Source organism: Phoenix dactylifera, chromosome 3 (assembly GCF_051530095.1).
Source record: "Phoenix dactylifera cultivar Ajwa chromosome 3, Ajwa_hap1_PhDact_Kaust_v1.1, whole genome shotgun sequence".
NCBI classification, from domain to species: domain Eukaryota; kingdom Viridiplantae; phylum Streptophyta; class Magnoliopsida; order Arecales; family Arecaceae; genus Phoenix; species Phoenix dactylifera.
This window is the reverse complement of record NC_143192.1, coordinates 39004573-39017364: the sequence shown is the minus strand read 5'-3', so window position 1 is coordinate 39017364 and position 12792 is coordinate 39004573. Positions and strand designations below refer to the sequence as shown.

General features: G+C 43.8%; 1 protein-coding gene across 1 annotated transcript; it reads right to left on the bottom strand.

Annotated features, from left to right (window-relative positions):
* Window positions 1–4616: 4616 nt before the first annotated feature.
* Window positions 4617–8884, bottom strand: LOC103720511 (uncharacterized). Its single transcript, XM_008810242.6, has 2 exons — window positions 6006–8884; window positions 4617–5171 (listed from the first exon to the last, which is right to left on the bottom strand). The coding sequence occupies exons 1-2, from the start codon at window positions 8581–8583 to the stop codon at window positions 4759–4761; spliced, it is 2991 nt and encodes a 996-aa protein (XP_008808464.4). The 5' UTR covers window positions 8584–8884; the 3' UTR covers window positions 4617–4758.
* Between the last annotated feature and the right edge of the window lie 3908 nt (window positions 8885–12792).

Below are 12792 nucleotides of genomic sequence, written 5' to 3'. Positions count from 1 at the left end.
ATAAGGGTTGTAATACCATTATTCTTCTTTTCTAGATAGCACGAATCGATAAATTTCCTAGTATTGTCAACATTTGTATGCTTTTAATAAGCCCATTCTCCTACCTGGTTAAAAACATGTTCAGCAGGCTCCTGCTATGGAATGTACATAGGTTGGCTTTTCTTGTGGGGCACTTGTCTATAGATTGCAGCTTACAAGTTCCAACTTGCCTAATTGTCATGAAACCATTCAATGAGTTATGAAACCCTACTTTTTGATTGGTAGCAATCCTTGCATCATGATAATTGACAAAAGGACAAACTGTTATTCCTTTCTTCTAATTCTACTGCATGATAATCATTCCCAACTTGTGCTTCTAAACGATGTTGATTTATTATTTTCTTATCCCTCATCCTCTTCCTTCTATTTTTGCATGAGCACACCTGCTTCACTAAACATTATAGTGCACAATGATTAGTATGGAATTTTAAAGACTTTAACAGTATTTTGAGAGAGAAAACTGTGCTTAAACTTAAACATACATGGGGGGGAAGGGGGGTCCAGTGCTTGCTTTTGTAATGGACTTTTGCTTTGCATATGCTTTATGGAATCTTTCTTTGAGAACCTGGAGAGAGGATGCAAAACTATTTGGTGTATTTTGATAGAGTAGTGAGCACTGCTATTGTTGTTAAATATTGTCTTATTGCCTAGAAAATAAGTTACTTTGTAATTGTAGCCTTATTTAAATAAGATTAGCTCTTTAGAAATCAAAGAATGAGGAAAGAAGATATTAACAATCCTTGAAAATATCCAAGAACCTTGGCCCTGGATTGGATCAGGAATAAACACCACTGCTGCATACCATTATGAAGTATGAGAAGTTTGCAAGTTAAGACAGATCCATACGAGAAGGTAATGAAGATGATCTTCATTGCAGGTTAAATGTTTTCAATTTTGAATTAAATAAATTGAAAATGATCGTTGGACAAGTTTGAATTGTCTTATAAGAATTAAATCTATAATGAGACAATTAAAGATTCGTGATGGGATATTTTGACTGTCCCATAGAATAATAACTGCTTTTGGATTAGGTAGCTGTTTCCATGCTATCTGAAGAGTTACTGTGTTGTCTTCGAAGCCTGTAGTGTTGTAATATTGCAAAAGGATTAGCATGACATGATATTTAAGTCCTCATGCAATGGCATAATGATCGCATTGAGATCTCTGCTCCATCAGCTAAGTCTGTCTTCCATCAATCACTTTGAAATTACGGAAAATATGGTAGAAATTTATTGGAAAATCTTCTATTGGTGCAGTACTGCAGATAGGAAAAATGCTCGTGTTTGGTGTTGTATGTAGTACTTGATGACTTGCATGGTACAACTTTCAATGGTTTCGGAAAATTTAGTATGTTGGAGCATTCAAGAAATCTATGTACGACTTCAAATCAAGAGATCATATATCACTGAAAAATCTATTAAGTCTTCAGATTGTATTCTTGAATTGGGAAGTTGGCGCTGATGCTTAAGAACAGTGAGCAGCAAGGTTCATTGTTTACATGAACGTGCTTAAGTTCGGAGAATGCTGAGACCATGTTACAGATTGGTGTTATTTTAATGTGGCCGCAGTCAAATATCCTTATTCCTTTAAGAAGTTGGGAGCATTTGGATTGTAATTACTGGATTCCCAGACCTTAACAGGTGATACAGTAATTAAACTTCCTATATGGAGCATGAAAATTCTAAACATGGAAAGGGACAGAACTAGTTGGATATCCCAACATAAGGTAAATTCTGTGTTGATTTGTGAACTAGTGTAATTTGATATTAGGTAGGTTGCAAGTTATCAAGTTGTTGTTTGATCGGTTACATCTCGGCGACCAGAAACCGCCGCAACAAGAACACCACCACATGGTTCAGTCTGGTCATTCATACAGTTCTTTTGCCTACTCATGGTAGAACCATATCAGTATTTCTATGCTTCGGTTAGATATATTTTAGTCTTCTCAAGACTTGAGGGGAAAATATTATGCAGACCTTGGTGAAAATAATTTCTTTTCTAAGCTCTTCAAGCAACATACTTGTGTGTATAGATCATTTAATAATTGCTGTATTCCTGTTTTGGTTAAGGATGCAAGTCTTCTGTGCTTGCTTCGAGAGTGCAGCTGTTCTTACCAGATTCCTCCAAGAAATGCAGAAATATTTTCCCTTCAACTTAATGATGTTCATGTTCTTTCAGAATAAGTGGTTGGCCTGCACTACTTGTTTGTTTTAAATATTAGAATTTGTATTCTTGAACTGGAATTCATCTCTCTATGTTCAGATTCTTGGTGCAATTTAGTATTAGATTTAGTTGACATGACCATTGTTTGCCATGCTGTTCTGTTTTAATTTTGAATTCTAGGAACGCCAGACTTTGGCAAAACTGTTGAATAACCCTCTCACTACCCCTCTTTCATTATATCTGGCACTTTGTAAAGTTTTTAATTGGTTGATAGTATTAAGAGCCCAATCTAGTCTATGCGTGCATCATGCACCTTTTAAGCGATGGAGTCGCTATGTTTGTTGCCTTTAATCATTAAGTGATTTGCTCCATAGGCTTTCATCTTAATCAATTCATAGAAAGATTTCATCATAATTGGAGCAATTAGAAAAAACAACTTGACTTGCTTTACAAGCCCAACAACTATCATGCAAGTACGGGATCACTTTAAACCTAATAGAAGCTCAGAAATACTTATAAGTGGAGTCAAGGAGAATTTAATGATTTGCCATAGAAAAGAGTGCGAGGGATCATTGGAATTACGCTCGAGAGATTGCAGGACAGTTCAATAGCCTATTTTGTTGATGTGCTCATCAAGAGCAGGTTAAAGATCTAACTCATTTATATAGCCATGGTTTATTGCATCTGAAACTGTACTAAGGTTCTAGATAGAGCAATTGTAAAGTGGGTTCAGTGCTTTGTTGGTTTATTGACAATGCCTGCCTGGACCTTGCATCTCTGTTATGTTATTTATCTCAACTACATAGCCAAAAACAATAATACTATATAACACTAATGACATTGAAACAAATCTAATGGTGGTTTAAGATTAATCAAGGGAGGCAATTGATTTTATGGCATGAAACAACACCTTTGGTACATATAAGGTGGCTTAAAATTTGTTTCCAAGGAATTTGAAAATCTCTTAATGGCATTTCGAAGATGATCACATTTGATTGTTCCCCAAATTTTCCTGCCAAATTCTGAGGGCTCTTCATTGAAAATGGGGAGCAAGGCTTCGATTGTACTCATCTCATCTGATCATGAATAAACAGCTAAATAGACAGCAGTAGAGAATGCAAGCTTCGACTTAGAAAGCTTGGCCAAAAACAAGGAAGAGACAACGGAATTGTCAGGATACCAAAATAAGATTTGCTCATAAGCATTCGACCAGTTAAATTACTCCAGGTGGCTATTTGATGTTGTCTATGGGAGAAATCCTAACATCCATCCTTTCTGTATTTAATGAACTTGGTTTAGATTCAAAGTAAAAAGCAAAACAAATTATAAAGGTTGACATGCAAAGTTCAGTGGAACAGGCTGCCATGAAGAGAATTTCTTGTTCATAGACCTTTACTTAACCAACAATTTAGTTTTTGTGATTTGTATCCCAACGTTATGGAGGATACTGATCATGTTCTATGGGAGTAACTTTATGCACAGGCGTTTTGGTAGGAAGCCTTCTTCAGTCTTGATATTCATATCAATATCCTTCAAGGGCTTTTTTACACATTGCAGGCCGAGTTCTCATTGGATACACAAGCACCATTGTGTTACAATGGATGGGTGATTTGGTTCTCTAGAGATGAGAAGCTTTCAACTCTCCACTAACCAAGATCATTGATAGGGCTCTTCATTTGGCCTTGGGAGTTCAAGCAAGCTACCATTGGAATTCAACCTTGTAGAGTCTGTTTGGATATCGAGCTTGTTGGCTTGCCCAGCCTAAAGTCTTCTAAGGGCCCATCCAAATCTCAAACTATGGGCCTATTGGTCTGCATTAAATAAATCAAAAAATGGGCAACACCAAAATGGGCTGTTCGATTCATGAATCCTGTCAGAAATCTAGTCCAATCCTGTTGGATTATCCCCACAAGCTCTTAGTGAGTCCAAGAATAGGGGTATCTCAGGGCTAGATGACTCTTCTCCTCTGTCATGTTCAATATATGCCCCTTCCCTCTGGATAATTTAAAGTTAATTTTGATGGTCATATTACTGCTCTGCAGGCTGATATTGGTTCCCTGATCAGAGATTCTAGTGGCCGAGTGGTGCGTACTACTTAATAGAACACTCCTCATTGCACTGCACCACAAGCTAATCTTTGGTGCTGCATGGGAGGGCCTCAGTTTGGATGGTGATTCTGGCACTGCCATAGCTTGGATTGAAGACTCCTACTATGACTTGGAAAGCTCCCATTTCACTTTGTATCTTCTTAGAAACAAATAAATTTCTGATGCACACCATCCTTCTACCAAAAGAAAAGGAAGAAAAAGAACAAAAAATAATAATAAAAGGGACATGTATTTGCGGGAAGGAACCTTATTTCAGAGCAGGCAATTCCCTATACCTATGCATCCAACCATTCTAAAGACCATTCATAAGATCCTACCATTCATTTTATTTTTGCACATCCAAAGAGCAAAGAAGAAGAAGAAGAAGAAGAAGAAGAAGAAGAAGAAGAAGAATTACATACAAAAATAAGAATGATTCACAAATGAGAAGCAGTTCAGCCCCCCATGCCTACAGGAACTCAGAGTCAGGGGAGGTGGTAAAAATGGGCTTATCCTTGGCCACCACATTGCTCCCGACGCTGGTGCTGCTGCTCTTCCGCCTCGGCTTCGCCTCACCGAGCATGGTGAGTACGTCTCTCATCGATGGCCGGTCCTTGGGCGACCTTGCGGTGCACAGCACCGCGATCCGCAGCACCAGCAGCATCTCCTCCCGGACGTGCTCGCATTGGCCGCCGATGCTCGCGTCGAGCAATTCCTCGACTGCTCGATTGCTCCTTAGCCTTTCTCGAACCCATCCGACGATGTCCAGGCAATCGCCGAACTCTGGCTCTATGGGCCTCTTCCCTGTGAGCAGCTCCATGAGGACCACACCAAAGCTGTACATGTCGCTCTTCTGATCCACCTTCAGGGTGTAGCCATACTCTGATACATAGAAAAAGAAAACAGATATTACCTTGGCACATGCATGGTTTGTCTCTGAGATGTAAATTTCTAGTCCGAGGAAAAAAAAAGAAGACGACATAAGCTACCATAAAAAAGAAAATGTAGCTATAGAATATTTTGAAACAAAAATAAATAAATAACTGGTATCACGAATCATTCAGCTGACGAAAAATTATGTAAAAAATGAATTATTTTGAAGTCATTTAGAAACTATGCAGGTGCACATATATATAAAAAAAGAAGGGGGAACATGGTAGAAGAGAGAGCTAGAGAGATAGTACATGAGAGGAGGTAGGATTTATTGTAGATTTTTTTGGGAGAAGAAAAATTACCATAATTAAGAAAGAGATTAAGGGCTCATCGTGGGATTTTCTTGGCATGCGGTTTCAACGGGACCTTAATTTCTACTGTAAATAAATCATTTGTATTTTAAAATTTAATTTATTAAAACATAAAGCTTAAATTTGTCGAGAGGCCTACAAAAGTTAGAATTTTCAGAATATATTGTGAGGATCCGTGTGTTTATGCACACATCAGTTATTCGCTGGATAAATTTTGAATATTTATATAAGATCAAAAAATTCAAATAATACCTTTCGACTAGCTATTTTAGGTAAAGTCTTAAATTATTATAAATAGTATTAGAGTGGATCTGGTCCATAATTTATATGGACTAAAAAATACTACAGCAGAGATCTCTGGAATTTTCTTTTTTTTTATTAAGAGTCTCGCCAAGGAGTCCGGCTGCAAACTTTCTATTATTATATCAGCAGAGAGCCAGAGACGTAACTATGGCCGAGGAAAATGACGTACCAGGAGCGATGTAGCCATACGATCCAGCCACCGTCGACACCGTCTCATTCTTCCGGACCATCATCCTCGCCAGCCCGAAGTCGGCGATCCTCGCCTCGAGGTTCGCATCGAGCAGCACGTTGCTCGACTTCACGTCCCGGTGGATCACCGGCGGGTGGCAATCATGGTGGAGGTAGGCCAGTCCCTGCGCAATCCCGGCCGCCACGTTGTACCTTGACACCCAGTCCATCAGCACCCGGCCGGCCTGCTTCCCATGCAGAGCCTCCCACAGGCTGCCGTGGGGCATGTATTCATAGAGCATCATCGCGTCGGCATCGTTATGCAGGTAGCCGAGCATCCGCACGATGTTTCGGTGCCGCAGCCTCCCCAGAAGGCTCACCTCGCCGACGAAATCTCCGGCACCGGATTCCCCAGGCTCGGCGTCTCCTCCTCGCCATAGCTTCTTCACTGCCACAACGCCATGGTGCCTCGGAATCTCAGCCTTGTAGACGACCCCGGTCGCGCCCATGCCGATGATGTTCGACTCCTTAATGCATGCGAGCACGTCGGCGCTGGTGAAGTTCAGCCGCTGGAATGCCGTCAGCCGCCACGGCCATGCGCCGGTCTCTTCGTCGAACCGCTCGTCGCAGCACCCCCCGTCAATGTACCACCGCTTGTAGAGCTGGTGGGCTCCGACAACGGCTATGCCGATTGCCAGCACCGCCGATATCCCGATCAGCCATCCGGCGACAATGTGCTTGAAGTGTGACCCTCTGCGTCTCATCGATGCCGATGCCCCCGGGGAATTGCCGGCACATGGAGTTAGCACGCCACCGCAGAGGCCCGGGTTGCCAGCGAGTTCGTCGGGATTTATAGTCCTCAACAAGCCACTGGATGGCACCGGGCCGGAGAGATTGTTGTAGGCCAGGTTCACCATTTCCAGCGCCGGCGAGTTACCAAAGTTACCAGGGATTGAGCCAGTAAGGAAATTGTTGGATAGATCAAGCATTGCCAACGTTGACATCAGGGCGATTGCTGCCGGGATCTCTCCGGTGAGTCGGTTGCTCCGAAGGTTCAGCATCACTAGCCGCTTGCACGAGGCTAGGCTGCCGGGGATGCTCCCCGAGAGGCGGTTGTTGGAGAGGTCGAGGGCGGAGAGCGACGGGCAGCCCTGGAACTCATCAGGGATCTCTCCGGTGAGCTCATTGTCTGAGGCCATGAAACTCTGGAGGGTGGGTAATGATAGTATGCTGGAAGGGAGAGACCGTTGGAGGTGATTGTGGGAGAGATCAATGAAGGAGAGGGACGATGAGAAGGCGATGTCCTCTGGTATCTCGCCGGAAAGTTCATTTCCGGCCAACTCTAGCCGTTGGAGCTCCGGCAACTTCCCGAGCCCGCTGGGGATCGTTCCATCGAGCCTGTTGTTCTGAATCCTGACCCGAACCAACGAGAGACATCTCGCGAGGCTCGTCGGGATCGGCCCCGAGAAGGCATTGTTGAACAGGATGAGCTTGGTGAGGTTAACCCGGCTGCACAAGCCGGCCGGGATCTCACCGGAGAAAGAGTTTGTCGACACGTCCAGCCACCGCAGCGGTGAGTTGCGGCCTAGATTGGCCGGCAACGGCCCGGAAAACGAGTTGTTCCACAGTGCAAGCACCTCCAACTGCGGCAGCTCTCCAATTCCAGCCGGCACCGGACCTTTGAGCTGGTTGCACATGAGGTTTAGCAGTTGGAGGTTGCTCAACTTGGCTAATTCCGGCGGCATCGCGCCGGAGATCAGATTATCTGAAAGATCCAGCATCACCAATGATGAAAGGTTACCTATTTCTTTCGGAATCTCGCCGCCCAAATTGTTCTTGTACAGGTAGACAGTGGTTAGAGACTGCAGCTGCCTGAGGTCGGCCGGAACAGCTCCATCCAGATTTCCGACCGCCATGTCGAGATACTGGAGATTGGTCAGGTTCCCGAGCTCGGCTGGAATAGGCCCTTCGAACTCATTGTATCCAATAATTAGAGTTTCCAGAGAGGAGAGCTGGCCAAGCATGGCTGGGAGTTTTCCAGTGAGGTTGTTACCCGAAACGCCTAAGAACTTGAGTTTCTGCAAGTTCTGGTAAGACGGCGGGATCGAGCCGGTGAAGAAGCCGCCCCGAAAGTCTAGGCTCTCGAGGGACGTGGCGTTGCCAATGTCGTCCGGCAGCGGCCCGACGAAGTTGTTCCCCGATACATTGAGGCTCCTTAGGCCCGGGCATGCACCGAGGCCGGTCGGGAAGTGGCCGACGAAGTTGTTATCGCCGACGTCGAGCTCTTTCAGCATGGTGAGGTTGGAGAGAGACTTGGCGATCCGACCGCTTAAATTCATGTGGGAGAGGTCGAGGCCGTCGACGGAGCCCCTCCAGTTGCAACGAACGCCGGTCCACTTGCAGTGGGAGGAGCCAGCGGCGTCAGCCAGTGGCCTCCAATCTCTAAGGGCGTCCGATGGGTCGAGGAGCTCCGATTTGATCGAGAGCAGGGCCGACACTTCGTCGGCGATGGCTGCATTGGATATGACAATGGAAGAGAAGAATGCCAAGAAGATGGAGAGAAGTAACTTGGCTGGCATTTTGGTCGTTCGATCTCCTCGTAGTTCTCTCGTCTTATGCTGCCATTGTTTCCAATGGTTTTCTTCTCTGGAGCAGGAGGGAGGGGGGGAGAGGAAGAAGGGTTTATATGAAGGTGAAGAGATGATTGGCTTGGAAGAGTTGAGGAAATGGTGATAAGAATTTTTTTTAGTACTTTGTTTTCTGGTTTGGGTCTGTTTAATGGTTTGTTAGCTCGTGGGGCCTAGGGATCAGCAACAGCTGTTAATGACAGTGTAATGAGTGGAACCTGTGGACATACGCTGGAAAGTCTTTGGATTATTGAGAACATACTCCGACATCAAGCATGGAGAGAATGTGTGTGAGCATATCATTCACGCATAGCTAGGTATAGCTAATTCCGAGAAGAGAGAAAGAGAGAGGGAGAGAGATGAAGGTAATATAATAGATTTGCCAATAACTTAAGGGATTAGGCCCCGAAAGCCTTTTTTTTTTCTTCTTTTTTTCCATTCATTCATGACGACTCCAATAGGCTATAGTGATGCATTGATATTTGTTAAAGAGGTCGCCACCAAGATAGTAGCACAGATGGAACGGAGCGTTAGCTTTCACCAGGTGGCCTAGGTTCGAAACGCGCAGGTATCGATTAATTTTGGGGACCGGATGGCCCATGCCTGGACGCTGCTGTTGGGAGCTATTCTCTAATAAAAGGGGGACAGGGCTGCTAAAAAAAAGAGAATGTTGTAATAGAGACAGTAGGCATTATTATTGCGGCTATGTAGGCCACGAGACAAGTATGGTTTTCACCTCACTGTTACAAGCGGAACAATAGCTTCAAAACTATTGGGTTTTCAAATGGGGGTCTTAGATGTTTGTTCTGAACCACTTTAAGCTCACAAGTCAAGCAGGGCATAACTGAGATAGGTTTCATAGGCTTACTTCTGGTCTATTTCAGCTCGGCTGGATTAGAGTTAAAATTTGGTAAACTCATATACAGTCCATTAAGTGAAGTCGAAATGGTGAACTTGTGGACTTTCAGATTTGGGATACAGTTTTAGTGAAAAACACCTTTTAGGATCACCCATCTTTGGATGATTTAATCATCCTTTAAGACCAAAGCAAGAATACAAGATGAAGTCAGAGACCATGATCCAAAATAAGTAGGGATTGCACATGGAATTGGTTCAGCTCTCTCTCTAGGTCAAGTCTGGTTCGAGTCTAAGCTTAAAATTTTCGACCCAGATTTTTAAGTTAATTTTTGACAAATGAGACTCGTGATCCAACACAAAAATATTAACCTTGACTATATGTGAAGTTGGATCAAATACATGCCGGATCCGAGCCATTTAACCTACGTGCACCCTTCAGAATGAGACTCGAAGGGAAACTGGTTCTCCCACCAATTTAAATTCATTGAATTCCTTCCTTTACATGAGGAGCAATGGAGGAAGCATTGAACTCCTCTATATGAAACAGAAAAAAATAGTGAGAGAGAGAGAGAGAGAGAGAGAGAGAGAGAGAGAGAGAGAGAGCAAAGTTTGCTTATCATTAGGACTTCATGAGCATTCGAAATCATATCAATCATTCGATCGTTCATGTACTAGTTTGCCACTTAAATATCAATTGCTCTACCCTACCCACTTGCATCAACGGATGGTGGTTTCCACCAGGGTTACCAATCCTTACCACATAAAATGAGATGATATTAAGTAGAAGGAAAGAACAATTTAATTAAGCTCTCATAAACCATCAGCATGAACTTTTTCACATGATTTATTAGTTCAAGATCTTCTCCATCGGCTATAGGAAGATGATTCCTCCCAAGTCAGCTCAGCAACGCAAGCAAAAAAAAAAATATTTCGAGATGAACATATTCTACCATTTGATGATGGTTAATTTCCTTCCTTGTAGGCCATCCAAGCAAACGAGACATGACCCTTGTCCTCAATGAAAAGTCATCCCAACGGACTCAAACCGCTCTCTTTTCCTTTGCATCCTCTATGTACGATCTCAAATATCATATTCCCCGGATGTAGGTGAGTTAGCGAGCAAAGTACAGGAACCCAACACACCAACTTAATCGTTGGTTGATTGCTCCAAGAATCTTTCCATGTTATTGTCACCAGCTCGTACCTATGAATACTTTAATTTTCAAATGAGAGAAGGGGTGGCAAATTAACCTGGCCCTTCAGCTCGCACGGAAAAAAAAGAAGGGAAGGGTAGGCATCCAAATGCAATGATGGAGATGTGCCCACCAACCGTGATACCTCCAACTCATGCACATGCATGCACGCATGATTCGAGCCATATTTTAATTCATCCACATGGTCTCAATGATAAAAATGGAAGGGAAACCTTGGGAGAAGGATGGTGGCCATGTGAAAGCCTCTCCCTTTGCAGCTTCCCCGTCCTTTAGAAGTCGATCCCTTGATTGCCATGATTGGGCATAAGCCTCCCATCTCTATATATGGTTGTATATGCCCATTTCAAGTATCTAGCAAAGTGTGATGAGCCGTACCGTCGGGCAAATTTTGTTAAGGATTGCACCTTGGTCCTTGCCCGATTATTAAAGTATAGTTTTCTTATGATGAAGTGTTTTGGTACTTGGAGAGCATCTCAATTTTCAAGATGAGCTAAAGGGCATGAATTTTAAACCAATTGAAAGGCACCGGCTTAGATTGCTAGTTAAGTCTTTTAGTAGTTGGATCAAAATGATGTTTATCGATACAAAAAATTCTGAGTTAAGACTACTCTCGATTGTGTGCCATCCTATCGCGCTAGTTCACCAACTAGCCCCAACTCGATAGTTAGCGTCTCTCTTCATCGGTCATTCAGAGAGGTCTAGGGTTCAAATTCTAAAGATACCATCCACATTATACTTATCAACATACATACATACATACATACATACATACATACATACATACATACATACATACATACATACATATATATATATATATATATATATATATATATATATATATATATATAAAGTTCTCAAGTAAAAAATTGTTTGTGCTCACTTATTGTTTTACAATCGAATTTTAGATGCTAGGTGCTGTGGTTCATATTTGACCCGAGGATGACCACGACGGAGGAGCCCGAGGGAGCTGCCGGATGGGATGGAAAGGGAGTCGCTTTTTGAATTCTTTCTTACTAAAAAGCCTTGTTGAGTGCGGGGGAACGAAAGGAGGTGGAATTTTTGATGAAGGTTGAATCGTCTATCGAATTCAGGCTTTCTTGCTTCTCCGGTGGGGACCTCTCCTTCTTCATTTCTAGGGAGAGGAGGACATTGATCGAGCTTTTCCATGCCTAGACAAAGATAGGTTTGAAAAGAACATATTTGGTCTGGCTTATGGAGGATTGGGCTGGGGAAGGCAGAGAAAGGAATCTTATTAAGCTAGTTATTGACGGATACTAAAAACAAACCTTTTTTTCTCTATTCCTTACTTGTGGTATCTTCATTTTGCGCGCCAGCGGACCTACACAAAGCCTCGCCGGTGGGGTTCCGATGAAGGCCCTCCGATGATGAAATTAGAGTAGATTTTAGATGGTCCAGCCAAAAGTCGTTGTGCGTTACCTGATAGGACTATTTATAGTCCCCGCAGAGGTGCCCAGGTGGCATGCAATCAGGGCTTGCTTGAGGCATACAGTGTAGACCGTTCTTGTGAACGATATGGCGTTGACATAGGTGGCAGGGTATGGCCCCTGGTTGACATATCGTGGAGCGGCCAACAAGCAAAGCATGGCGCAGTGAGGCTATAATATACGGCCACGTATGTGGGCATAGGGGCGCGCATAGGTGCGTACGTGGACGTGGCTGTGGGTGAGGTCGGGCTCGCTTGGAGGGCTGCGACATATAGTTGGGGAAGTTGGCTCGGCGGACGCTGAAGTCGGCCCAGCCTCCTCGGCTTTAAAGTTAGCTCAGTAGGGAGGCCCAAGCTCAGTCTGAGGCGTTGTTGCAAATGCCTGTTGTCGACGGGGCTTCTTCGACTCTTGGTCAATCATGCAGGGTGCTCCGAGCCCGGCTCGAGGGGCATCATTTGTAGAGACCTACGGTCGATAGGCCGCTTCGGCTCTTGGTCGATCCTGCGGGACGCTCCGGCGGAGAGGTCCGGAGGAGATCTGGCTCGGCCTTTTGTAGGGTCTGGGGTCGAACTAGTGTTTAGCAGGACTGAGGTCTGGCCTGCTCGGTGCTGATGTCTATTTAGCTGAAATTGGGTGGTCCC